The 25,332-nt window shown below is 54.8% G+C and overlaps 7 protein-coding genes across 7 annotated transcripts; 4 read left to right on the top strand and 3 right to left on the bottom strand.

The window, feature by feature from the left end:
• Window positions 1–2,673: 2,673 nt before the first annotated feature.
• B0T26DRAFT_680152 (uncharacterized protein) lies at window positions 2,674–5,907 on the top strand (the record flags this gene model as incomplete). The annotated part of the gene is made up of 2 exons (XM_060440454.1): window positions 2,674–4,787; window positions 4,818–5,907. 2 exons carry the CDS (start codon window positions 2,674–2,676, stop codon window positions 5,905–5,907), a joined length of 3,204 nt encoding a protein of 1,067 aa, XP_060291566.1.
• A 1,738-nt stretch (window positions 5,908–7,645) lies between these two features.
• B0T26DRAFT_456268 (small GTP-binding protein) lies at window positions 7,646–8,927 on the bottom strand. The gene is made up of 5 exons (XM_060435126.1): window positions 8,811–8,927; window positions 8,487–8,610; window positions 8,362–8,409; window positions 8,029–8,256; window positions 7,646–7,961 (listed from the first exon to the last, which is right to left on the bottom strand). Exons 1-5 carry the CDS (start codon window positions 8,819–8,821, stop codon window positions 7,764–7,766), a joined length of 609 nt encoding a protein of 202 aa, XP_060291565.1. The 5' UTR covers window positions 8,822–8,927; the 3' UTR covers window positions 7,646–7,763.
• A 1,736-nt stretch (window positions 8,928–10,663) lies between these two features.
• On the top strand, window positions 10,664–11,437 carry B0T26DRAFT_621325 (uncharacterized protein; the record flags this gene model as incomplete). The annotated part of the gene is made up of 2 exons (XM_060436077.1): window positions 10,664–11,112; window positions 11,242–11,437. Coding segments are annotated over 2 exons (645 nt in total), but the record flags the coding sequence as incomplete, so codon positions are not given.
• Window positions 11,438–12,038: 601 nt separating this feature from the next.
• B0T26DRAFT_655150 (uncharacterized protein) lies at window positions 12,039–13,253 on the bottom strand (the record flags this gene model as incomplete). The annotated part of the gene is made up of 4 exons (XM_060438603.1): window positions 12,039–12,140; window positions 12,252–12,614; window positions 12,748–12,816; window positions 12,993–13,253. 4 exons carry the CDS (start codon window positions 13,251–13,253, stop codon window positions 12,039–12,041), a joined length of 795 nt encoding a protein of 264 aa, XP_060291563.1.
• Window positions 13,254–14,693: 1,440 nt separating this feature from the next.
• B0T26DRAFT_680148 (uncharacterized protein) lies at window positions 14,694–15,533 on the top strand (the record flags this gene model as incomplete). Its single annotated transcript, XM_060440453.1, has 5 exons — window positions 14,694–14,699; window positions 14,776–14,822; window positions 14,969–15,022; window positions 15,078–15,400; window positions 15,460–15,533. The coding sequence occupies 5 exons, from the start codon at window positions 14,694–14,696 to the stop codon at window positions 15,531–15,533; spliced, it is 504 nt and encodes a 167-aa protein (XP_060291562.1).
• A 1,088-nt stretch (window positions 15,534–16,621) lies between these two features.
• Window positions 16,622–17,497, bottom strand: B0T26DRAFT_654895 (uncharacterized protein; the record flags this gene model as incomplete). Its single annotated transcript, XM_060438587.1, has 2 exons — window positions 16,622–17,367; window positions 17,413–17,497. 2 exons carry the CDS (start codon window positions 17,495–17,497, stop codon window positions 16,622–16,624), a joined length of 831 nt encoding a protein of 276 aa, XP_060291561.1.
• Window positions 17,498–21,819: 4,322 nt separating this feature from the next.
• B0T26DRAFT_656201 (choline/Carnitine O-acyltransferase) lies at window positions 21,820–24,538 on the top strand (the record flags this gene model as incomplete). The annotated part of the gene is made up of 3 exons (XM_060438691.1): window positions 21,820–22,234; window positions 22,302–24,317; window positions 24,390–24,538. 3 exons carry the CDS (start codon window positions 21,820–21,822, stop codon window positions 24,536–24,538), a joined length of 2,580 nt encoding a protein of 859 aa, XP_060291560.1.
• Window positions 24,539–25,332: the final 794 nt, after the last annotated feature.

Below are 25,332 nucleotides of genomic sequence, written 5' to 3'. Positions count from 1 at the left end.
TATGGTTCTCGCAGATTTTGAAACCCAGGCACGGCTACGCATGTAATCGTTTGCTCTGAACCTTATGAAGTTATTTTACTCGACAGTGACGCAGGTGAGCCGCCGGCTTTGGGAGCTCAAATCTGTGCAGCTAGGCGAGGCAGCATGACTGAAGGTCTTGTGCGATGCTCCAAGTCACGGAAGCCGCCAAGGTGGTAGATACAGAAAGTGCGGGTGCGAACTGATTGGACTGTGGAGAGCACCCCCACGGGGAACAAGGCCGGAACAAGCTGGCTCTGCATTCGTGGCTTGCAGACCGCAAGAAAGCTTAGGGAGTTATTAGGGCGTTTCGTCTTCTCCACGTTCACTAAGCCGCCGATGGCTCATGCAGGGGGGGTCCGGTTATTGCACCGATGCTCTTCGAGGGTGGTCAGAAACCCCGCCAGAACTCAGAACAGCCAAAGAAAATTCGACGACGAGGCCGGAACCCCGAGAGTGCTTTCTTTGCTTTGCTTGAGGGGAGTTGGACGAGTTTGTTTCATCCTTAGCGAACCCCGGCAGCCCCGAGCTCGTGGACCCCAGACAGACACATTCTGTTCTCACATACAGATAGTACAGTGCTGTACAGAACGGAGTTCGGACAGTGCGTATGTACGCAACATGGCATCCACCGAGACCTGCCTGCACCAACGAGGCATTGTCGCTATCCCTCCTCTCTCCAAGACCCAAAAGGGCTAAGGTAGGCGACAGACTCCCAACAGCAGCCCGAACATCGACGAAGGCACTGGTCCAACCCGTTTGGTGTAACATCCCGCCCCGTCGGCACAGGATACCAGCCCGCCCGCGCCGCCTCAAGCTCAGCGCCGTCTGTCAAAAAGCAAGGCATGGAGCAGAGTTTGACGGCGCAAAGTCAGCCAAAACTGCAAGCTGACTGCATTCCTGCGGCGCGCCTGACGGCCGAGTGTAACAGACGCGGCACGCGCCTTATCAGTGGTGCCAGGCGGTCGAGTTCCGTGGTAGCATTATTGTCCCATTGCAACTTGGACTAGACGGCGTCGTCTGCTCGACCCAGTGAAGCGCAGCCTTTCCCAAACGCAGACACGAGGCACTGGCCGTTCTATGGTGTTAGCGTCGGCCTCTGATTGGGCAGACGAGCTGTGCGGACTGACCTTGCCTATTAATATGTTCACGCACGTCCAGGCTCTAGATGAAGCATGGGGGAGGGACACATGGACACAGTGCACCACTACGTTATCCGTACCATGCACCTTGCTGCAGTTATCTGAATCTCCCCCGCCTACTGGCTGGCTCAGTGGCTCCCGAAAGGATCGACGGCCGGGTGCAGCACTAGCTAGGTAACACTAACCGCATGGAATTCTCCGCTCTAGGGACCCAGCAGCCCTGTGGCCTGCCTCTGCTCTGGTGACTGGTGACCCTTCAACAGAATACCTGCGCAGTAGGCCTGGAAGCCCTCCCTCCTTTTTTCAGCTGTCGGCCCCTGCCTCACGCGTCCGCGAGCGAGACGACCTAGGAGGTCGTTTTGGTCCCACACCCACACAGGACGTTTCCTGACCGTGACACACATCAGTCGCTGTCAACAGTCAGCGCTTGCCTTTTGATCGTCTCGAACCATCGGATAGAATAGGTCGACATCGGCTCCCTCGCGTGCTGGCCTCCCAACATGACACTGGAGGAGCAGTCCCGTCCGGGTGCACATACCGATCCAGGTGAATACGTGAAGGCCGACATATGTATTGTCAAATACTAGTACACAAGCCTACTACCTTACATACACAGCGCGCTATTGGGTGCTGCTGGGGGCACAGTCGGTCAACATGTCATGTTTGACAGGGCTCCTCCATGACATACATGCATGCGAGGCCAAGCAAGGTAAGGTCCACTACGTCTACGCAGTAGGTCGGGGGATCGATCTTGTGTAGGACTGGGCATCTCTGGTCCTGGCCTGGCCTGCCTGGCAAAGCAGCGAGCGACTGAGCCTGGCCTGGCCCCCGAAGCTCGGGTCTGCTATGCCGCTTTCCGTCAAGGAACCGTAGGTCGGACTTGTTGTGGTTCACACAGAGGCACAAGAGTGAAGCTATCCTCACTCAGTCAAGCTTGTGCTGCCCCATTTTTCCCCTTTTCTTCCTTTCCTGCCGTTCAAGTCCCCCCAACCACTTTTTATCTTTCGTCTGAATCTCTGATTCTCTATACGGCATGGCGTGACTTATGCGCCGGCTTTTGAGATGAACGCAATTTGTTGACCTGGCTGCATTATCACCTCGTGCCTCTCCTGCCCTCGTCTCTCTGCTCCTTGTCCTTTTAGATATCAGCTCCGGTCTCACGGCAAGCCACCCCCTCTACCCTCGAGCCATTCCACCCCGGACCGCTCAGCCCGGGGCTGGCACTAGTCTTGGGCTCTTTCTTTTTGCAAGCCACTCTATTTCGTTTTCCACGTTGTCGTCGTCGGAATCGGCGATACGCGGGGGGAGGAAGTTTGGTCTGTTTGCGTGCCCCGGCTTGTATAATCCAAGCAAACACCCGTTCCCCACGACCTACCTGCTGGCTCATCTCCAACATCACATCGCAACGAGACTCCGTGGCATCTGCATCTTTGCACTCGTATACGCCTGCCGTCTGCCGTCTACTCTTACAAGATAGTCATCTCTCATTACCACTGGCCGCTTGCTTCTAAAAATGGCAAAGTCTCCCGAGCAGTCCCAGCTACAGGGAAATATCGTTGCCTTCGAGGGCCCTTTGGAGCTGGTTTCAACCCAGTTGCGCCTTCTGCCCACGTCGCCCCAGATCCTGGTGCTTCCTAGTCTTCGGCATTACTTGTCGGCAGACCATGGCGAACAGCCGTTTGCCGGCAAACACGTCATTCGCCAAATCCACGATGCTGCCAAAGCACGGCATGCGGTTGCTCTCGAGTTTCTACGGCACTCGACAGTGGACAAGAGACGGATCGTCTTCATGGATGGGGGAACTGTCGGGGCCCAGGTCTCGTGTCTCTCGGCCATCAGCAAGAACCAAACAGACGGAGATATCAAGAAAGCAGAGTCTATGTTCAACAGACTCGCGAGCAAGGGCGTTGCTGGCCTGCTGAAGAGCAAGCGGGCCTCCAACGTCACGGGTGTCTCACGCCTCTCACGCGAAGTTTCGAGCCATCATAGCCTAGCACCCGGCGCGTCTCCCGTTGCAGGAAGCAGCGGGAAGACGAGCGGTGACCCAAGAACCAGGGAGCAGGCTGTACGCGGAGGCGAGAGCGACAGAAACGAGGATCCAATCACACGAGCAATGAGAGCTGCAGATGCCCTCTACATGGAGACAGACAGCTTGCAGCCACCCACCAACGACATGGACCTCTCTGCCAGGTCGGGTCGCATGCCGAGTATGCGGTCGAGACGGAGTCTGAGCTTATCTGCTCTCCACTTTGCCGATATCATGCAGCCCTCCAGGTCATCTTCGCGCTCGAGGCTAACACAGAGTTATCCTGTGGGTTTCGCCGACCAATGCTTGGCTGCGATACTTCAAGTGTCAGCCGGTGTCCCAGGCCTAGAGGCGAGGGTCCCGTTGGCCTCGCTAAGCTGGGTCGACGAAGCGTCTGATGGAGCAAGCTCTCTGGTTTCGCCGTCGTCAGATTACCCAAGCTCTCGTCCTTCCTCGCCCGACCGCCTTGGGCATAGACGGATCCGAGTTGCCAGCATTCGCCTGCTCCCCAAGCAAAAACAAGGGAAAAGATCAAGATCGTTGGAGCGCAGCTTTCTCGACAGTGAAGACGACAGAAGCTTGGCGGACATGGTCTCGCCGCTCCCAAGAAGACAGCCGTCCAGGGTCGGCAGTCAGAATGGAAAACAATCCTCAAGTGGCTCGAGCATTGCTACAATGCAGAGCGATCCACCGCAAAAGCCGGCCCAATCGGAAGAAGCCCGACAGACAGGCCTCGACAAGTCCAGCGAGGCTTCTTCGGCCCGAACCTCACTTCAGCGAAGCAAGGAAGGATCGGGGCTCTCAGGGGCTGATGCTGGCGATGAAGCTTCCGTGCCGGACCGTGGCCGCAGATCATCGCTGGAGACTGAATCGTCAGTTGAGCAACCCTTCGAGCCCATCCTACCCCTTCTCGAAGACCTCGTGATACATTTTGCCGGCGACGTGCAAGACGACGTCTATGAACTAGTACTAAAGAGGTTCAGAAAAGGCGGCTACTCTGTCAGCACTCCTGTTCCAGAGTTGATTATCCCTGACAAGGCTCTTGCGCTTTCTACCTTCACGCCCTCGCCTGTCAGCCCAAGTGCTTCTCGTGATTTTCTTCACACAGCCGCGGTTCCGAGCGAGCTGGGGTCTATCACTTCTGACGAGTATTACGGCGATCGAGTGATACCGTCGATGCAGAAGGGCTTCGCTGAGAGCAGGCGTTCACCGCGGCATTCACCAACGCCATCTCGCGCATCTACTAGGTCGCCAATTGACCTGCATCAGAAATTTCACACTCTGACTGTTGGTGGGCAAACGGCAGCCTCTATCCAGAACACGCTGCGGTCAATCTTCGGCTCCGTCTTCCCTCTAGAGGGGTGGGGGTACCGTCCGTCCCACTCAGCCGCGAATCTGGAGATGCAGAGTATGTGGAAGCCGATATTCTCCGACGCAGGACCCCGGAACGCCTCGAACGCCGGTAGGAGGACAGATTTGATTCTAGCCATTGGCGCCGAGAATGGCGTGAAGAGGGACTACGTCTCGCTAGTGGTTGGCCAGATCGAGAAACTGGGATCCAAGTCAAGCGGGCGCTCTAGAAGTGGGCACCTGGACCTGAGGTAAGTGCCCTGATGATGATATGGTACAAGCTTGTACCTCGTGCTAACAAAGGCTACAAGATATCTCATTGCCAATGCCATGCAGGCATTCACGTGCCAGCCGTTGACCAGACAAGCCCGAGAGAACCCCTTCACCGACAGCGCCTTGCTTGCAAGCCTCGTAATCCCACATCTAGAGACTTATATCTGTTCCCACCCCAACATTCGCTTCCTCATTATCGAGTACCCGGCCGAACATCTGCCTACGGTCCTGGCGTTGCAGCAGCTCATAGGCGCAGACCTCTTGAAGGTTGCTTGCATCCTGAATGGCGACAACCCAGCGGCATTTCAGAGACCCTCGTCCGCGCCCCCTGGCTTTGGGGACGCGAGCGAGTACGACGAAAGCCCCGTAGGGCCTCAAGGACCCTTCTCCGGGACGCGCCAATTCTCGAAGGCCAACTACCTCCTCACACACCTGGCAGCCGGCTCCGAGACTGCCTCCTTTGTCGCCTCGATTCGCGAGACGCTTGTCTCCATCTCGGATTTCTACGTCCCTGAGGTTCCTCCTCGGAAGGGTTCTTTGATACATCAACTCCACCCCCATTTCGCGACGGACATTAGCACCACCACCAACAACAACGGGAACAACAATGTCAAGGGCAAGGCCGTGCGAATCAGCCACAGCTCGCCGACTTTCCACCCCAAGGTCTCGCCCACATTGTCCCTGCTGGACACGCCACCATCATCTCCGCTTGAGTACTACGTGACGAGGCCACGGTCTGCCTCCCGCCCGCTATCCCCTACCCTGTCGATAAAGAGCCGCACGTCACTTGCGCCGTCTGCGGGCGGCGGTAACGGCGGCGGTGGCGATGAATTGGACATTGCTGCTTTCTCCGTCGCTGGTCCCTCGTTCTCAAGGGACCGACCGCGCCTCATAAAGAGTAATGGCGCCGCCTCTCCAAAGGAGGCCGCCGCCGCTTCCGGCAGGAGCTCGCAGCTTGAGCACCTGCTGATTATGGAAGAGGAGTACGGGTTTGACGAATCCGACGCCGAGGAGCGCCGACTCATGCCCCTCTTTCTCCGCCGCCAGGCCGACAAGGGCAACAGCCAGAAGGCGCTCAAGTGGCTAGGCCTCGAGTAGGTGTTGAGCAGGCGAGTCGATCAATACCCCCGGGTGGTGGTGGTGTGGTATGGGGTGCCTTGGCGCTATAAAAGTCTTCCTTTGCGTTGCTTTCTTTCCTCTATTACTTCATTTCTTGGGAATCTCAGCGCCGTCTTGAAGCCCGCCATCACGAGAAACGGATGGTTTACTTATGATTCCTTTCAGATGGAAAAAGCTCTCGGGTGGTGGACGGATGGGTAGATATGTCCTCTTTTCCTGTCGACCCTTCAACGATGATGAGAATTCCGCCGTGTACGATTTGGCCGACCGGGTCTGATGACGATAATGACCATTCGGGCGCGATGTGTTTTGATCGCCTATTTGGGCTACTTAGCGACATACCCGCGGTGCGGAAAGGGGGCAAGCACACGGTGCTCTCTTGTTCTTTTTTCTTTTATTTTTATGAAAAAAAAGACGCTAGTTTAAAGGTTTAGTTTAAAGCGATTAAAGATGAGACTGGGTTTTGATTTGTTTTGCTCTGCCGTTTTATTTTGACTGTGAACGCTCAGGTATCATGATGGGTTGCTTTTGCTCTTTATGGAATTAGCTTTCGTTATATCACTTTTTCGGTGAACTGTATCAAGCTGGGGTCTGCGCTTTCCATGTAAAGCTAATGGTAAACAAGCAGCGGGCCTTTCTGTACGTGTCTCTGTGTATGTAGGCATTCATCCTCCTGAGGCTAAAAAGGCAGTGCGCGATGGCGGTGGAAACAAGAATGAGAACCTCCAAGATAGATAATTCAAAATAACTATGGTAGATACCCTGCCTTGCCGAATCAAGTCGGTGAAGTTAAAAACACAGCCTGAATAGATGATTCAAGCCAACGGGTGAACCGTGAACTAGGTAAGTACCATGCGTGGAGTCAACTCAAGTCAGGCTAGGTTCAAGTTAAGCAAACCACAGAGACAGCAACTCAGCACATCGTAGTAATCATGAGGCTTCTGTTTTCAAAAAGAAATCTTCGTCCATAAGGCAAGATAAGGCAAGGCGGCTAGTACGTAAATCTGAGAAAATGTAGTGTAGAAACACAAAAGAGAAGAAAATGAGAAAGAGATCCATCGACCACCCCGAAAACCCCCCCAAAACAGGTCCGGATATTCTCATATTATTCTTTCGACTGCGTCTCCCTCACATAGAGACAGACGTCCTCTCCTCGTCTTGTCTATTGCGCGCCCGTCATCGGAAGAAAGAACCCAACCACATGGACCTGCGTTGGTTGGAGAATGTGTTGCCTGCTAGTTAGGTGGTAGATGGTAAGCTCGTCTCTCTCTCTCAGTCTGCTGCTGGCTGGGGCAAACAAGAGAAAAGCAACAAACACTACAAGAACGAGATCAGACAACAAAAAAGAAAAAAGTACCCCAAATTAAACCCACGGAGAGAGAGAAAAAACTTGGTTTGCATGTATATGGGGGTCGGCCTTTGATGAAGAACCAAGAACGGCACACACACAAACCCACACAAATACACACCAACGCACTACGGCAGCAGCAAATAAAAGGAAGAAAGGGGCCGGTCAGGGGAAAAAATCCTCCCACCCAGAGAGAGCGAGCGACGGCAGCAGTTGTAGCCAGCCCACCTTTCCCAAGCGCGTGCACATAGCCACACACCCACACCCCACCCACACTCACATCCCTTCCCAGGTGCACCCTCGCACCGACCCCCGTATATCCGCGCCAAGCACGCCTAATGTTCAGAAACCGTCCGATGCAGAAAAAAACATAAAACACCGAAGAGAGTGCACACCAAGCGTATGGGGATGGGGACGGGGCTTAGCCAGTGTGCGTTGTTTGAGAGAGCTCGCGCGCGTACGCCTACGGCGCTTTACCCGGGGTCCTCTAGCAGCAGCCGCCTGACTGGCCGTCCGAGACACCCTGGCCCTGGGCGACGTTGACCCTCTCTTTCGTGTTAGTGGTGATGCTGCTGCCCATCCGCTCCTTGATTTGGCGGGCCATTGTCAGGAAGGCTTGCTCGACATTGCTCGCGTTCTTAGCCGACGTCTCGAGGAACGGGATCCCGAGGCTGTCAGCGAATTCCTGTCGAAATGTTAGTTTAGTGCCCTAATTCTTCTCTCTTTTCATGGAGAAGAAGACATGGGCTCACCTTGGCAACTGTGTACTCGACCACCTTCTTGTCCGCCATATCGCTCTTGTTGCCTACGAGTAGTTTGTTGACGCCCTCAGTGGCATATCTGTCGATTTCTTGTAGCCATTGCTTGACGTTGTTGAAGCTGTCCATATCGGTGACATCGTACACGACGCAGATGCCGTGGGCACCCCGGTAGTAGGACGACGTGATGGTGCGGAACCGTTCTTGGCCGGCAGTATCCCACTATGGGGCAAAAAGAGTAAAGTTAGTTAAGCTATTCGAAATTTCCTCGCAATTTTCCCGGCGGCGACGAGAAATGGAGCAGAGGAAAGGGCGGGCGAAACCTACAATCTGTAGCTTCACCGTCTTGCCATCGAGCTCAATCGTCCGGATTTTCTAGGCAAAGTTAGTCGCCGTGTTTTATTGGCATACAGGCCATGCCCCTGGTTTCAGTGATTTGGGAGGTGACGTACAAAGTCGACGCCGATGGTGGAGATGTAGGACTCGGTGTATGTGTCGTCAGCGAATCGCAAAAGCAGGCAAGACTTTCCAACACCGGAGTCACCGATGAGGAGGAGCTTGAAGAGATAGTCGTATCTGGTTGGCGGGGTCAGCAGAGTGCACGCAGTAGACAAGGACCGGCTAGATGCGTCGTGGCAGAGAGGCCGTCGAGGCGATGCGTGGAGAACTCTGGAGGAGGGCGACAAGCGTTAGCAACAGCAAGAAATCGATGGAGACAAAGGGCCGTGGGCGGCGGCGGCGGGCAGGACGGAGATTCCGAGGCGAGCACATACTACTCAGGATTCATCGTGGGCGGTGAAGTGGGCTGTGGCAGCTGGGCGGTATCGCAGTCTGTAAGTTAACCGAGTTGTTGATGGAGAGTGCGGGAGGTGGTTGGCGTCGGGATCTGTTGCGAGGTCGATGAGGTCAAAAGAGGTGTAGGTTGTGATGATGTGGAAGGCAGCAGGAGGTCCAGCAGGCGAGGCAGGTCGACGCTGGAAAGGCGGCTGCGTCAGGGCGTCAGAACCCCCGGCGAGTGGGTCCGTCCTGATTGGAGTGACAAACGCAGGGGCTTTCGCTGCGGCCGCCTGTCGCTGCGGCCGCCTGGGGCTGCGGCCAGTGCCCACAGTCCCCCGGTGCCCCAAAACCCAGCGTACTAAGACAGTGAAAGTGCGATAAGGTAAGGTAGGTAGCTAAAGCATCAGGCGCACTGGCACGTGACTCGATATGCTTATCCAAACCTTGGAAGCCCCGAGGAAGTGGAAACTACGGAAATGGTCGAAAAGAGAAAGATCAACCAACCACGTGTGCTGCGCGATGTCATTTGCCTTTGCAGTCACAGTACCTCAGCACATGACGACGCTCGGCTTGTACACGTGTGAATAGTGTACCTACCTACCTATACAATACAATTCTAGTTTTATTCTATTTTTTTTGTTGTAGGCCATTGTGTATGTCTTGAATCTGGACATCGAAGCGAGGTGGAATATGCCATGCGGAAGTACAAACTAGCCACCTCTACCTGTTACCCTCCGGGTGGGACTGTTTGCGCCACTTGGGAGAAGCGGATGTTTGACTGCTCCAGGCTTACACGGAAGCGCGAAACCATTAGGCGAGAAGATGGGAAATTTTGAGACGAACATGTGAGTAAAAGGGGTCGTTTACAAGAAACGAGTATCAACTTCAAAAAGGCCAAGCTATCGAGCCCAGAACCATACTCTGGAACCACCCTGGTTAGACTTGCCGCAGCTTAGGTGGCTATGTGGCATGTACCGAGGTAGGTACCCATCAGAATCAACTCAAACGGATCTGGTCTTTCAAACTCACCAACTTCACAACTGATACACTGGAACTCATATACGTACCTACCCATAAGAACTAATTAATCAATTATCGGGCGATATCTATACCTCATCCATGCTTTCCGCTGAAGAAAACCCCCACGACGCTCTAACCTGCATTTAAAAGTGGAGCCTCTCTGCAGGATGGGCGAGACCCGACACTCTGTCGCTGACATCATCTGGAATCCGTGCTTCCTCTCCCAACGATCGTCGTCAAAAAAAGACCAAAAAAGCCGACGAGAAGAAAGACATTCGAGTGCCCGCCACAGATGTCAGCCCCGACAAGGAGGATACTGGGATCTGCCTCGCGCGGGGATTGCGCAGCTAGGTCGTGCTCGAGATTATCGTCGTCGCTATGGGGGACAAACGTAGCCAAGCATGAACTGCGCCGGCCCTTTCCCGAACACGCATTACCATCACCATCGCCGTCACCAATAACCGCACCATCGCGCCTGTTTTCCTCGCTAGCCCCGAGATACGCCGCTACGCAGAGCTTGTCGACAGCACCGGCACCAACAATACTGCTAGCGCAAGATGCCACGAGCATCCCGCCACCTCAGCGCCCGCGCGACCTCCCCGACTCCTGGTTTGACAGCCACATACCAAGCTCGTCGTCGTCCATCTACTCCGCCTCCCCTCAAAATACGCCACTCTCACAACGGCAGCCCTCGGGGACGGACCCAGAACACCAGCCGCCCGGCGGCGACAACGACAGGAAGGTAAAGCTGGGAAAGAGTGAGTACACACTCACCCCCACACCCACACCCACAAGCAACAAACCCACTAACATGCCTCCCCAAACAACAGCCCTCCGCATCCTCCAAGAGCGGCTGCCCACGCTCCTCCAGTCGCCGCTGCCGCAGGAGGTGCTGAGCCCCAACATCTCGCTGCACCTGTTCCCGTCGACGCACCCGCACCTGCCCGTCGTGACGGGCCGCGTCGCCTACATAGCCGCGCTATGGTCGAGCCCCATCGCCTGGAACCGCGTGCCGCTGGTCGGCAACGTGCGCCTTGAGATACTGTCGGAGCGCATGGTCGACCAGAACCACGCCCACGCCCCGCTGCCCGGCGGACGCCGGCCCCGCGGCGCCTACGGCGAGCAGCTGATTGTGCGGTGGCGCACCGTGGGCAAGACGGCGCGCACAAACGGCAACAGCAGCAGCAGTGGTAATACGCCGTCGCCGCAACAGCAAGCAAGGGAAAGCGCTGCGGCTCCGGGAGAAGGGAGGAGTAGTAGTATGGGCGAGGGCGACGGCGGGTCTGAATCAGTGAAAGGAGACGCCGAAAGGCCAGCAGGGGGTGCGACGGCACCACCGCCACCACCACCGCCAACGACCAACAACGGGAATGGGCGCTCCGTCGGCAACGCGCAGCCCGTCGGCGCCAGCAACAAAGAGTTCACGGGCCTGTTCATCTTCGACTTTGACCGCGAAGGCCGCATCCTCAGCCACACCATCGAGCACGTCCAGGAGAGCGGCCAGTGGGAGCGCGGCGTCGGCGCAAAGGTGGTCGGCCTTACCGACTGGCTGCTGGGCGGCATCAAGGGCGGAGGCGCATCCGAGCCGTGCCCGGCCTTTGCCGCCGTGTCGACGTCGAATTCTTCCTCTGCTGCCGCCGAGGCCAAGGATCGGAGGAGGTGACCTTACAAGCCAAGGGACCGTGTGTCTTGACGATGCAAAGCGACGAGAGAGTATGTGAGTAATCAAGGAAGTTGGTAAAGCGGATAAGGAAAGTAGAATCCCCCAAAACTGGAGTTGGACTGGTACTGTACAAACCCAATTTGTGCTTCACTACTGCGAACAGGCTGGCGGTATTGGATCATGGGGGAGGGAGCAGCATGACTTTTTTTGCGGCATGGGAACGGGCTTGTTTTCATTTTTTGGGAGGGTTCTCTATCATCTGATTGATGCCTGCCTACCCGGAGGGAAGTTGAGACGGCGTTCAACGGGGGCGTGCGACGCGAGAGATGCGAAAATTTCTTTTTTCAAGACTAGTGTGAAGCAACAAATAGCTTAATGCCGGGGCTACAAACACTCCCCTCTGTTTATCTCTCTTTATCTCTACCTCTCCTCTATATATATCACCCCTCCTGTACTGTATGCATATATGTATTTCTAGCAGAATACCCCCCGCCCCAAATGACAATCCCATACGTCTAGGTAATCATGCAACGGTTGCACCAGATCAAGCAGACGGAACCGTATCTCCGCCCATCTCGCCCCCCAGCTCGCGTGACGTGAGCCCGCGGCGCGGAGCAGAGGCCCCCGTGGAGCCGGCGGCGGCGTCCTCGACGGCAACGCCGTTACTGTGTCTGCCGCTGCCGCTGCCGCTGCCGTTGGTCGGCGGCAAGCTGTTCTTGTTGCTGCTTTGGACCCGGCCCCGGCGGCCCTGCTGCACGTGCGACTCGAGATCTCTCCGCGCCGCGTTGGCGTCCTCCTCGGCGCGCTGCAGCGCGTCCCGCAGTGCCTGCTCGACGTAGTCGGTCTCGGCTCCGGTTTCCCCGGGGACTGCACCCGGCGCCTGCGCCGGCTTCTGGCAGATGCCGTTGCCGTTCTTGTGGAGAGGTTCCTCCTGCTTGTTACCAGCAGAGGCGCTCTTCTTGGCCGCGACCAGCTGGCGGATGTGCCTGTTCAGCCACAGCCCTTGCAGCTGCGCGTCCGTCATGTCGTCGGCGCCGCTGATGCGCCCGCGGCAGGTCGGCGTCCCACAGAGGCAGTCGAACGGCTGCGCCATGGTCCATTCGGTCGACGGGTAGAAGAACTGTGTGTTGTGGGAGGCTGGTCAGAAACGGGGTGTGAAAGGAGATGGAAAAGAGGTTGTGGGGTGGTGGATGGGATCCGTGCCATGCCAGCTCGAGAGTGAAAGAGGAATAAGGGGAGGGGGGAACACGAACGGTCAGCTCATCGCCCGGCTGCAAACCTTTGGGGCCAGCAATGATGGCGCGGTTGGCCATGTCAAAGATCTGTAGACGGGCATTCACGTAAGTGTAAGCATCTCTGTCCATCGACAGCCTCACCCTCGTCCAGGTTCAGGCTCATAGCATACACGTGTAGCCTAAATTTCACTTGCTCCTTGCACTCTCCATTACGCGTTTCTTTCCGCCCTGCATGGCACCGGGACTAAGGCTGATAGACTGACAAGGGACGGCTCGCATGAGTGATTGATGTAGAGAAGGTCGCTGTTGAGGTTCAGGTGCTTCTTGATACCGTACTGGACCGTGGCATATGTAGCCTCGTCGGCCGCCGTACACGGTGGAAATTCTAGGGCGGCGAAGTGGCCAAACGGCGGCACGGCCACCTCGGAGATGCTCTTGGACGAGAACTCGGCTTCGTCGATGATGACGCGCTGCACCGCTGGGTGAGATGGTTGCTGCCAATGGGGCTTGATAGGGGCGCCCATAATTGCTACCGTCATAGGGGTAGTAAACAAAGAGAATGAGATGGACATGGACCAGGCGGTGCAGTCGGTCTCGTCGAGCAAATGAGAAGCCAGCAAAGGAGTGATCCCGATTTACGGCGTCTGCTTTCCTGTCTTAAGAACGACCTACTCCGTCTTTCTCTCGGCAATCTCTCGGCAGTGGAGACGGAGGACCGGGTGAAGGAAAGCTTATGGCATCGATTTCACACCACAAAGCCTAGGTAGTCAGGTAGTCTTATTGTCGCACCCGTCTTTCTCCTCTCGCTTGTAGGCAGGCCCCACCCAGAAGCTTTGTTCTGGTGAACGCCCGCGTTCAAGGGAGCAACCCACTTAGATCATATCCCGTAGGTGCGTGGTGGTCAGTGGCATGTGCCAGCCAGAGAATGGCGGGGTTGAGGGTTTTTGTTTGAAATCTTGCCGGGGGTGAGTGGGGGCCGGGCCTCCGGAGATCGGGCGCCCCGGCAGAAAGGGGGTCGAGTCGGCGGACCTATCAGAGCTGCTGACACTGCCAAAGCAGGCAAAAGGTCAAACAACAAGACCAGGAGAGCTGTGCTGTGCAAGTACTGCAAGGAAACCTACTCCCCACCCCGTTCGGGAATCTCCCAGCTCCTGCTGGTATCTACTGCACGCCATTCCGTTGCAGCACACACAGCGCAACGCATGGCACCAAGAACCAGCCTCTCAGCTAAGAGCTGCAAGGGCCCACTTGGCATGCCACCACCGAGCTTCTCTATCCGCTTCTGTCGTCTGAGCGCCGATGCGAAAACGCCCCCATCCGTTGCCGTCGATTGCTTGTGCGCAGCGTGGGCGGTTACGGATCCCGTCTCGAGACGAAGACGCCAAGCAAGGGAGAGAAATATTCTAGAAACAGCCGCTCAGACACACAAGACCCCGACGGACCAGGCAGGTGCGGCAAAAGTGGCGACAATGCCACAAACCAGTACTGTACTAGCGGCACCTCAGCCAGCAACATGCGTAACCCTGGGCCCCAGTTTTCGGTGTGCTTGGTAGACAGACCTGCAGGGGGGTTAGGTCTTGCCTCAAACGGAGAAAGTTGTGAAAGAGAGAGAGAAAAAAAGGTTCCAAAATGGACGTTTGCTCAAAGCACGCCAAATCTGACCTGTCACCCAGAAACCAGGGGTGTTATCATGCTAGGGCTCTCGGGTGCTGGTGCTTAGTGGTCCTTACTCAGAAAAGGGCGCTTTGTTGCTATGACTGGTGTGCCAGCCGAACCACAGAATATAATCCTCGACCGAATATTATGCTTCTCCCACCTATCTTCTCTTGCCTTGGTTTCCACCACACCGGCGGCACGTGGGCTCCCACAGACGAACTGTGAAACAACGCGGAATCAGGGCCTTCCTGTGGGGGGAAAGGGGAAAAAGAGTCTTTCCTTGGTACCGAGATCATCAAGAAAAAAACATGGAGGTCGGTCCTGAATATAATCTCTACGTTGTTAGGCCCGGCTAGGGCGATCAGATCATACACTGCACCATTTGACAAGCAAAAGAAGATCAAGGGCGGGAGGACAAACAAGAGAATAATAGCAAGGTAGGACATCTGACTGAATAGCGATTCGTGGCCGGTAGTCTCAAACAATTCCGTGCCGAGCTGTGGCTACCACCGGAGTAGGCTCCCGCATTCTCACTCAATGCCGTCAGATGCTCAGCCTGCCGCCTTGAACCTGCCAACTATAGGGTCTCGATAACATGCTGCCACATCCTCATATTTCTGGGGTCATCCGGGTTCGTGTAAGCTGCGGGCCGATTTAAACAGAACGCTTTGACACTCTGAGCTGTCGAGCAGTCGTGGCCGACGGCCTGCATGGCCGGAAGGGAAGAACGCTGATAGGAACAATTCCGAGACTGGGCACGAGGCGGGACAGAGGAAACGGGTTCCCCAGAAGAAGCCTGGCCTGCTTCCTGGCCCTATATTTGCCTGGAGCGATGGCCACCCTGGCTCTTGCGTGTCGAGCGATGACGAGCACGGGAAACGTCAGGCTGCCGTGGCGGCCGCCATTCTTGGCGCAGACCCGAGAGCGCCATATCAGAAGACGAGCTCGGGCACACGGCGCATTCTGCAGCCCCGGGATGCCACCTTGCACCTCTGTACCTTAGATATAGCGCGAGGTGTGGGCATAGGCCGTCCTTTTAATCTAGGGCTCCCCTCGACTCCCACGTTCCCGCAGTCTGTCACCTGAGCAGAAGAAGCAGGGTTTGCACCCCTGTCAGGCTGATCAAGGCGTCTGTCGTTCAAGGGTGATAGAGGTCCAGAATGGTTCCGCAATCATCAGATTTTGGGTTTACCCGTGCGTCGCCGTCCCATATATCCTCCATTAGAAGATTCGGAAAGGCAGCAGCCTCTCAAAGAGCAGACACGGCCCCAAAGCCACCCACCATCATGTCCGGCGATCAAACGGGCAAAGAGATAGCACACCACGTGCGACTTTCCACATACTCTATCAGAGAGAAGGAGAGCCATCTCACTACGGAAACCTGTCAGCGAGGAGAACCGTTCGACTCCTACCCCTCTGGAGGCGGTTTGCTCAGACCTCTTTCAGGACATACCATGAGTGGGGGGCACCGCGGCCATTGTCGATAAATAGATGACGATACCCAGGCAAGGAGAGCTCTGGGCCTGGGACTTCTGACAGCAGACGTCGTTCACATCCCGATTTCGACTCGAGCCCCTGTCAAGATAGACGAATCATCCAAGACCAGAACATATCCCAAGCCGTTTCATCCGTGGCTCTCCCTCAAGATCACGGGCAAGTCTTTACTCAGGTAGGCCTTGCATGAGCCGGGTTGTGTGAGCAGCGGCGTGCTAACGGTTTTCCAGAATGGCACACAGAAGAAACCTAAACGAGATCTGCGTGCGGCAGGGAAAGCCGCAGCCGCCACCGCAGCCTGAGCCACCTACCCCCTATCCTCCCTCGCCAGCATGCAAAGCCTAGGAATTTCTGGATGGCCAGGGTATTGGGGGCATTGAGTTTGGATGTCTGACCGTCTTTGTCCTTTGCGGGTGGACTGATCCTCCTGATCGACGACGGGTCGGCCCGCTAATGGCGTAATTGCGGCAGTGTGAGATAACCTGGCGCGATGACATAGACAAAAGTTTTGATGCCTGGGCTTTATAGGCAACGATAACCAGTCGCCATGCGGGTGCTATTCAGAGAGCCCGGAGTCGGATGGTAGATTATGATTTGTAGCATTCATGAATAAGTTGTTCCGCGGTTTCACGTCTGCCTTTTTCTCCATAATTGGGAGAGTGGTGTTCCAGCTATAGACGAGACTAGAAAAAACAGCAACAAGATCGGGGTTTTATGCATCTTATACGGAAATATCATGACGCTAGCTGTGCTCGGCGATGAATGACGCTAGATCATCTTCCCTGATCATCAAAATCTGAGTATTTGCTAGCGACGATGCGATAGAAGTACCGTTGATCCAGGCCCACCACAGTTTTTGAATGACATTGTCCGCCGACGGGAGCACAAGGCTGCGAACCTCCAAGTCCCGGGGCGTGCTTGTGATCAAAAGCCGCTTGGCGGCGGGAAACCTGTCGACGATGTGGAAGAGCGAACCAAATATCTGTTCCGACTCGTAGATGCCTAGATGCATCTCTTCAAAGGCGCAGGCGATGTGACGTACACGGCTCGTGTCGTCCTTTCGAAGGAAGTAAACCATGGGCGAGTTGAACCCGTATTGGTCGAAAGGCTCCAGCTCACCCAGCAGCAATAGTGCATCGAGGCGGAAGTTGAACCAGACACGAGCCTCGGCACGGGCTGGCAGTGCACCAGCCTCCGGGGATGCAAGTCGATGGGGGATCTTCCAAGCGAAGGCAAGCTCGTAATGGCGCAACGCAAGCGCTCGGGACTCGTTGCAGACATGCAGAAGCACTGGTACGGGCCGTTTTCGGGGCCGCTGTTCAAGCTGGGCGCGCTTCTGATCTTTGAACCGGGAGTCGAAGCACGCTGCGAGCACGATACGCGGCTGGACGAGAGTTTCCCAGATGCTCAGCCGAAGCTCAGCAGGGAGTGCCCCAAAATAGCTGAACGTGCTGTCATTGAGACCCGTAGCAGGCTGGAGTGTTCCTGCTGTTGTCGTTGTTGTCGTCGTCGTGGTAGTTGATGTTGTGCTACCCTCCTCAAACCCGTCGCTGACAACTTGAAACTCAAGCCAGAACTTTGTCTTCTCGTCGTGCCGATCGTACCAAGATTCGAACATGACTGCGTCGTTGCAATTGGCGAGATTTTCTTCTCATAATTTGCCCAGTCGTGAACAAAGGTTGTTGCTCGACACAACAGACTGCTCAATGACAACCAGCGGTCAGGTTGGGGGTGGCAAAGCGGAGTTCAGCTGCTGTAGGTACCTTAGGTACCTTGGACTTATCGAGATAGCTGGTCAAATGGGATACCGTATTCAGCAAAGTCTTGGGGCAGGCCACGCTTCTCCACAAATTGGAATTCACGCAGTCGATGGATGTGCGATCGATCGATTTCTAGGCGAGATGTCATCCGACCTCATTGCAACTCAATATCACTGTTCCATTTTCCTCAGTCTAGGATTGATAAGTCGTCTCAATTGCGGGTATGTGACAGTCGCGTGAGCGTCCCGGTGCTTGCCGACGGGACCGACAGCACCCGAGAAGTAGCCAATGGTGAGACAAAATAAGTGTATATCTCCTTGACGTTTTGCCAAATTCAATTGGTCGAGGGGACGTCGTGAGTTCAAACAACCGCAGGCTGGAGATTTTGCTGTCAACAAAAAATATCGTCTTGCGAAGGACGGCGAGTATTTGGTTGCATCTTGGCGGTTGTGGTCATATGAGTGTTGGTTCTCTCTGCGCTAGCCAATGAGGGGGTTGAATTAGTCGTTGACGTTGGGTAAGTAATTCTGGGAAACTTGATCTCTTTGACAGATCTTAGAGTCAAGAGTGTCAAAGAACAATAGCGAGACAAGCAGCAGAATTCTTTAGGCCGAACGGGACAGAGACCAGGCTCATTGAGTTGTCAATGTCGATAATACAATATTCTGGACCATTTGATGGGAGCAGAGCTGACTAAATCTGGTAAGCATTTCAAGCTAGGCCATCCACCAGAATTGTTAAATAACCGGCGTCGAAACAGGGCGTGTAATTAGATGTTAATTAGAGGCTGTCTTTTTGAGCCTCTCTGCCGTAGTCTCTCAAAGCCGAAGCCAGGAGCTCGGGCGAACAAGGGTGCGCTAACTGGGTAGGTCGTGGCAGTGCAAGTAGATTTTTTGATGTTTGCGCGATCCGCCGGTGCTAGAAAGTTTGGGACATAGCCACGGCCTTTACACATCCGCCGGATGGATATGGTGATCTCTCTCATCTCGCAGGCTCAGAAAAACGCTCTTGGTGACATGGGCCAGTGTTGAGGTATACGGAGCAATACTCCTCCATCGTTTGTCAGAGGTATGGGTAGCCAGTGGACGAAGTGGGCACATATGTTCCACGGGTATTGTAGATAGGATGGGTCGAGTAAATGGAGGGAAGAAGGGAGAACGCAAAGATTCTAAGCGAGGGTGGTTGGAAAAGATGGAAGTCGCGATTCTTCATTTAATTTTGTTTAAGCTTTTTCCCCATGCCTCCCGTCAACCTCGCCGATCAAGCTTGGACCCGCTTTCGCCGAATCGAGAAAGATATCCGTTCGAGGAGCAGGGTTTAGTGAAGGACAGACTATAACAAATCCTAGTTTCTCAACCAAATCAATACCAAGTATGGTATTTTACAGGAGCACGGGGACTGCGCTGGTTATCACGCCGAGCCTTGTGTTCTCAAGACAGGCTGTCTCTGATATTCGTGCAATGGTCTGGGTTGGCGGTCGTTCTCTATTCTTCCTCTAATTTCCTTGGCTTCTAGATTAGTGAGGGGGGTTTATTCTCGGCTTCTTCCGGTTTACTACTTCCAGGGGCATCTCTGGTCATCGAACTACATGAATGCACCTTCAAGCATTCCAGCTACTTTCGAATTTATTCCAAAAAAAAAAACCCCCCGCACTGGCATTGCTTGCTTGAAGCGTAGACCGTCTGGAGAAGTGGTCGTCAGATCCCGGCAAGCTACGGAGCAATCGGTGGCCCTGGTCTAGCCGTCTGTTTAGGTACAGTACCTACCGTTCGTCCTTTGATCCGAGCCGCTGGACTCAGCGGCCCGATCTCTCCAGCCCTACCACCAAGTGTGCTCTGCTTTAGGTACTCCGTACCATCCCCATGTTTCTTGATGCGCAGCCTGAAGGAAAATTAAGTCCAAATTCTCAGCTTCTATCATTTATCTAGCCACCCGATTTGTGAATGGCAGAACAGTTCACCACGAATGAATAGCTACTACGACTGTCTCTATATTTACAGGTTGTCGGTTACAGATTCGGGGGTTTCAGCCGTATTACGGAGTATTCCTTCAGGAAACTTTTTAAGTGACTCGGGTGTGTAGCGGTTGGCAATACACAGTACAGATCCGTTCGACCGGGAAATTCTGTCGGGGTCTGCAGCCTGCCGCCTTTGCCTAGAGATTGGCAAGCAATTGTGCATCCTCCCAACAGGTAGAATCTTCACATGCTTCTGCAACCTGATAGACCGCAGACGAAGAATCCATCTTTCATCCCAGCAGGCGCGTGCGGCAGTAACCGTCCCTGTGACCAATGACTGCATGCTGAGCTAACGGCGTGCTGGTGCGATTCCCCGCCCACCAATTAACCCCACCCCCAGATTCCATCTTGGGATGACGAACGCCTCCCATCGAAAGAAAGAGACTTTGGACTTCCATTTCTCCCAATACCCCTAGGGGCCAACCCCATGCTAACATTGAAGCCGAAGTTGAATTAGCCTATGATAATTATGTTCTACATAAATCCCGCCTCTCTTTAAGTGAAGGTTCGAGTTTCAGGTTATCGTGCAGTACAAAACAGTTGCTACTAATGGCGGAAGCTGCCACGCCCCTGCCGTTCTGGGAAGCTTCCATGCTCCAGGCTTGCATCTGGGGAACCTAGGCCGCGTGGTGCCGCCGTGGTCCTTAATCAACCCCACCCAACCACAGACATCCTCTTGTCCGAGAGACCACCTCAGGCCACCTGCTGGACTTGCCTCTCCCGTCATCCGCAAGGGACGAGGACACCTCGGTCACCGGCAGCACGCTCTTTGTCCATTCGCACATTTTCTTCACATCTGCGCACTCGTCCGCCCTCGCTAGTACCTTACCGTCTTAGGCGGCTCTCCACATTCCCAATCCACTGTGCGATACCAATACCAACCAGGAAGTCTCGATTCAAGCAGCAGCAGAAGGCGTGTATGCTGTGGCCGCTGGACATACGAGTGATACCGTCTAGGCCACTACTACTGTTGCTACTGAGAGACTAAGCCTTCCGGTCTGGGTCTAGGTCTAGGTGTTGGTGCGGGAGCCAAACGTCATTTTTTGGTGACACCGGTGACGCGGGTCACAGGAACAACTGCTTGGCCCCGTCAGCCCGGGCTGTAGCTGTTCTGGTCTCTCGGGCCAGCGCTGCGAGCCATTTGCCTGACTACCAGTGATCCGGTATAGCGACCAGATGACTTCTTTCCAGGTTGACGCGGGCGTCGCTAACCGGGGGAAGGCAAGAAGATTTACGATGAAATAAGAAGAGAGAGAGCCTACCAAACCTACCTACACAAAGCATACCTACTAGCAAAGAGCAACAATAGACTTCGTCTAGTCTACTGCGCGCCCCGTCTCCCGTCTCCCGCCTCCCGCCTCCCTCCTCCCTCGTCACCCCCGCCATCGGGTCGGGTCTCGAACGACTGACTGCCATCGACTCGGACCCGCGCTGCTGCTACCTGATCCTCCAGAGCGTGACGGCACTCGGCCAGAGCGCGGCAGGTAGCTGCCGGTCCTCGCTTTTCTAGGTATGCTGCACTTAGTTTGCTTTTGTTTATCCAGCCAGCACTCGAGCTGTCTCGGCAGATTGTCAGATGGGTGCATCCATATTGAGTGTTCGGTCCTGCGGAGGAGTTTCACAAATCCACTCTCGCTGCCATGTCCAATCACTCCTGTCCTTTCCCCCTTTTTGCGCCTAAAGCGGCCACATGCGAGAGCGCGTTTGTGCAAGTGAGGATAGGATGGACATAGTTTCCACTCCCACGTCCCACATGCGCATGGCCTCCCAGATGGCCCAGACAAGCCGGTCCAGGTTCGCAGAGACGCTCACTATAGCACCCGCGGGTCTCGGCGGGTCGCTCCCTTTTTTGACACTACTGGCCTCCACATCCCGTCCACCTCGTCGTTGGATTCTTGACATCTCCGAGAATGCCGCCCGCCTTATATCCCCAACCTCGCCCGGCCGAGCGCCGGCCTCTTCTCTCGCCTCTTCTTTCCGTCTCAGACGCCCCTTTTGTTTCTAGAAAGAGGCCCCCCTAGCACTTCAAGTGGAATGCCATCCTACTGTCTCCAAGACTGTCACTATTTCTACCGCACAGCTCTTCGCGGCTTGAACATCAGCACCCTCGTCTCCCCTCTCTACGCTTGACACCTCCCACGCCGGAGCTGAAAACTGACGAGAATGCCTACACAAGTCCGCATTTTTACCATGCCAAAGTCTCTTGGCGAGACTCTTTCTGCCCCAGAACATACGGTGGCAGCTCCTCGCTCCATCCCAGAGTACCCAGAGATACCCAAGCCCACCACCAGCCCCGGTTTGAGGGCCCGCAAGTACTCCATCTCCATGTCGGCCCACGAGGACAAGCCCAAGGGGGGCGTAACCTTCGCCCACCAGGACAAGCTTCCCAAGCTGCCTATCCCCGATCTGGACCGCACTTGTCAGAAGTACCTGGCTGCCCTCAAGCCGCTCCAGTCTTCTAGAGAGCATGCTGAGACCCGCCACGCCGTCGACGAGTTCTTGAGGGGTGAGGGGCCCGAAATGAACGAGAAGTTGAGGAGGTATGCGGAAGGGAAGACCAGCTATATCGAGCAGTTTTGTACGTTACCTTCACTCATACCCCTCTGTCTCAAAAATGTATTGCAGTTCAGCTAATTCCCCAAGAGGGTATGACTCATACCTCAACTTCGACAACCCGGTTGTCCTGAACCTGAACCCCTTCTTCCTCCTCGAAGATGATCCCACCCCTGCCCGCAACAATCAGGTCACACGAGCTGCGTCGTTGGTGGTGTCGGCACTGGAGTTTGTGAGGGCCGTACGCAAGGAGGAGCTACCCCCTGACACGGTCAGAGGCACTCCTCTCGACATGTACCAGTACTCACGGCTGTTTGGAACCGCTCGAGTCCCAACGGATGCCGGCTGCCAGATCGAACAGGACCCAGACTCCAAGCATATTATTGTCATGTGCCACGGCCAGTTCTACTGGTTTGACGTACTGGACGACAACTCGGACCTGATCATGACGGAAAAGGACATTGCTATTAACCTGCAGACTGTTGTTGACGACGCCACACAAACCCCGATCCAGGAGGCTGCCAAGGGCGCACTTGGGGTCCTCAGCACGGAAAACAGGAAAGTCTGGTCGGGACTGAGAGATCTCTTGACCAGAGAAGCGGGTTCAAACAATGCCGACTGTCTCAATATCGTTGACACTGCACTCTTCGTCGTCTGCCTAGATTACACCGAGCCTGCCAGCGCTGCCGCGCTCTGTCAGAACGTGCTCTGTGGCACCAGCGAGATTGAGAAGGGCGTTCAGATTGGCACCTGCACTAATCGCTGGTACGACAAGCTGCAGATCATCGTATGCAAGAATGGAAGCGCTGGGATCAACTTCGAGCACACTGGCGTCGACGGCCACACTGTGCTGCGTTTTGCCAGCGACGTCTACACGGATACCATTCTACGCTTCGCGAGGACCATCAACGGCCAGGCTCCAACACTTTGGGCTTCGACGAGTCCGGATCCGTCCAAACGCGACCCCGAGAGTTTTGGCGATGTGAACACGACTCCATACAAGCTAGAGTGGGATATGATCCCCGAGCTGAGCATTGCAGTGCGTTTTGCAGAGACCAGGCTTGCCGATCTGATCCAGCAAAACGAGTTTGAGTGCCTCGATTTTGCCTCTTACGGAAAGAATTTCATCACTTCAATGGGATTCTCCCCGGATGCCTTTGTGCAGATGGCATTCCAGGCAGCCTATTACGGTCTCTACGGCCGTATCGAATGCACCTACGAGCCGGCGATGACAAAGACGTACTTGCACGGGAGGACCGAGGCAATCCGCACCGTCTCAGAGGACTCGATCAACTTTGTGCAAACCTTTTGGGCTGACAACCCGGCTGAACAGAAGATCGAAGCACTTCGCAAAGCGTGCCAGCGGCACGTAAGCACAACCAAGGACTGCGCGAAGGGACAGGGTTGCGATAGGCACCTTTATGCCTTGTTTTGCCTGTGGCAGCGCACCGTGGACGAGGATATGAGCAGCGGCATGAGCAGCAACGGGTACTCGAGCCCCATAGACGGACTCTCGGACCGTGGCTCCCTCGCTGGTAGCCCCCCGTCCAAGGAGTCGCACTTTCCAGTTGTTGATGGAGAGCCGCGCTTGGTTTTGCGAGAGCGCGGCGACAGCACCAACACGCGGAGCAGCAGAGACCACAACCACAATCCCCTGCCTCTGATCTTTGCCGATTCGGGCTGGGATAAGCTAAATACGACCATTTTGTCGACCTCTAACTGTGGTAATCCGTCGCTTCGCCAGTTCGGCTTCGGCCCCGTCTCAGGTGACGGCTTCGGCATTGGCTACATCATCAAAGACGACGGTATCTCCATCTGCGTATCGTCACGCCATCGCCAGACACGCCGCTTCGTCGACACGCTCGAGAGCTACCTCCTCGAGATCCGCCGCATCCTGCGCATCGCGAGCCGCCAGTCCGTCGTACCGAACAAACAGACGCGTGCCCGAGAGATCGACACCAGCCGCCCCAGGGCGGTCAACCGGCCACGGCTCCGCGGCCGCCTCATCACGGGAAACGAGGTTATCAAGTCGCAGAAGAGTCTTACGGGGAGCATGTCACCGACTGAGGAGAGCTTGGCTATGAGCGAAGACGATGAATTGGGAGGGTGTAAGTCTTTCTCTCCTTTCTATTCTCATGCGTTGCATGTCTGTCTTAATACTAATTTTATTCTCTCTGTAGATGGCTTCTTTGATGCCGGTATGCTCCTTCAGGCTCTCAGAGCCCGCGGCGAAAATCTCGACAACGGCGAGACCAAGCCCTCGGAGCGCGCCGCCGTCCAGGCCCGTCGCCGAGATGTTGGCAAGAAGCTACGGCTGATCGATTATTGATCTCAATTACCTTTCCTTTTTGTATAGGGGGAATGACTTTGGATTTGACCCCGAACCTTTATTTGACCCTGAACCTTTGAGACATGTGGTGTATATGGATTTCCTTGTCGAAGTACTATTTGGATGTTAAGACGCGAATAGTTGAGTTTTTGTGCGTATGTATCTATTTTGGGTTGCTTCCTTCTTCTTTTTTTGGAAAGCCGTACCAAAACTGAGGAAATTTAGGATGGGTATATCGGTGGGGAATAATTATATTCCAGGTGGCGGACAATAATGGCTGTATGCATGTATGATGAACTGGGTTTGTTCTTTCGCTTTCGATATCAGAATGAACTCGTATATGTTCCTTTTTGCAGAGTGCCGTAATGCAATCAACCTTTACTTGAGTCTACAGGTAAATGTCCCTAGGAAACAGGATAGGACAGAAGTCTTTCAGTGCCTTAGTTGTTGTTGCTATCTGTTTGTTTGCTTGTTTATGGGGATGGTGTTGTGCTCTACTGGTTTGGTTCTCTCCTTCATCTTTAGGAGGCATTTACTTTGCTTACTTCTTGCTTTGATCTGACTTGCCGTGGGTGCTTTTAGTGTTAGTGACGTAGTTTATTCCATCTCAAGTCGATCAACTTTCCTATCATCTCGTAATTATCTCATAACAGTCTCTCAACTGTCACCTAACCGTATTTCAACCTCGTTATAACAGTCACTTAACACACTGAACTCTAAATAGGTTCTCATAGTGTCTCCGAACTCGACTCAAACCGTTACCGAACCGCACTTAACTGCATTCTAACCCGGAC

The sequence above is a fragment of the Lasiosphaeria miniovina genome (genome assembly GCF_030549165.1).
Source record: "Lasiosphaeria miniovina strain SMH2392-1A chromosome Unknown B0T26scaffold_7, whole genome shotgun sequence".
Classification (NCBI taxonomy): Eukaryota; Fungi; Ascomycota; class Sordariomycetes; order Sordariales; family Lasiosphaeriaceae; genus Lasiosphaeria; species Lasiosphaeria miniovina.
The sequence above is the reverse complement of the archived record's forward strand: the minus strand, read 5'-3'. Positions and strand labels throughout refer to the sequence as shown.

Bases quoted from the DNA above. Each gene is read 5' to 3' on its own strand.
- B0T26DRAFT_456268 (XM_060435126.1), bottom strand. The intron at 8,410-8,486 runs GTACGTCACCTC...AACTTTGCCTAG, and splicing joins CCACCATCGGCGTCGACTTT to AAAATCCGGACGATTGAGCT. The intron at 8,257-8,361 runs GTAGGTTTCGCC...TTTGCCCCATAG, and splicing joins AGACGGTGAAGCTACAGATT to TGGGATACTGCCGGCCAAGA.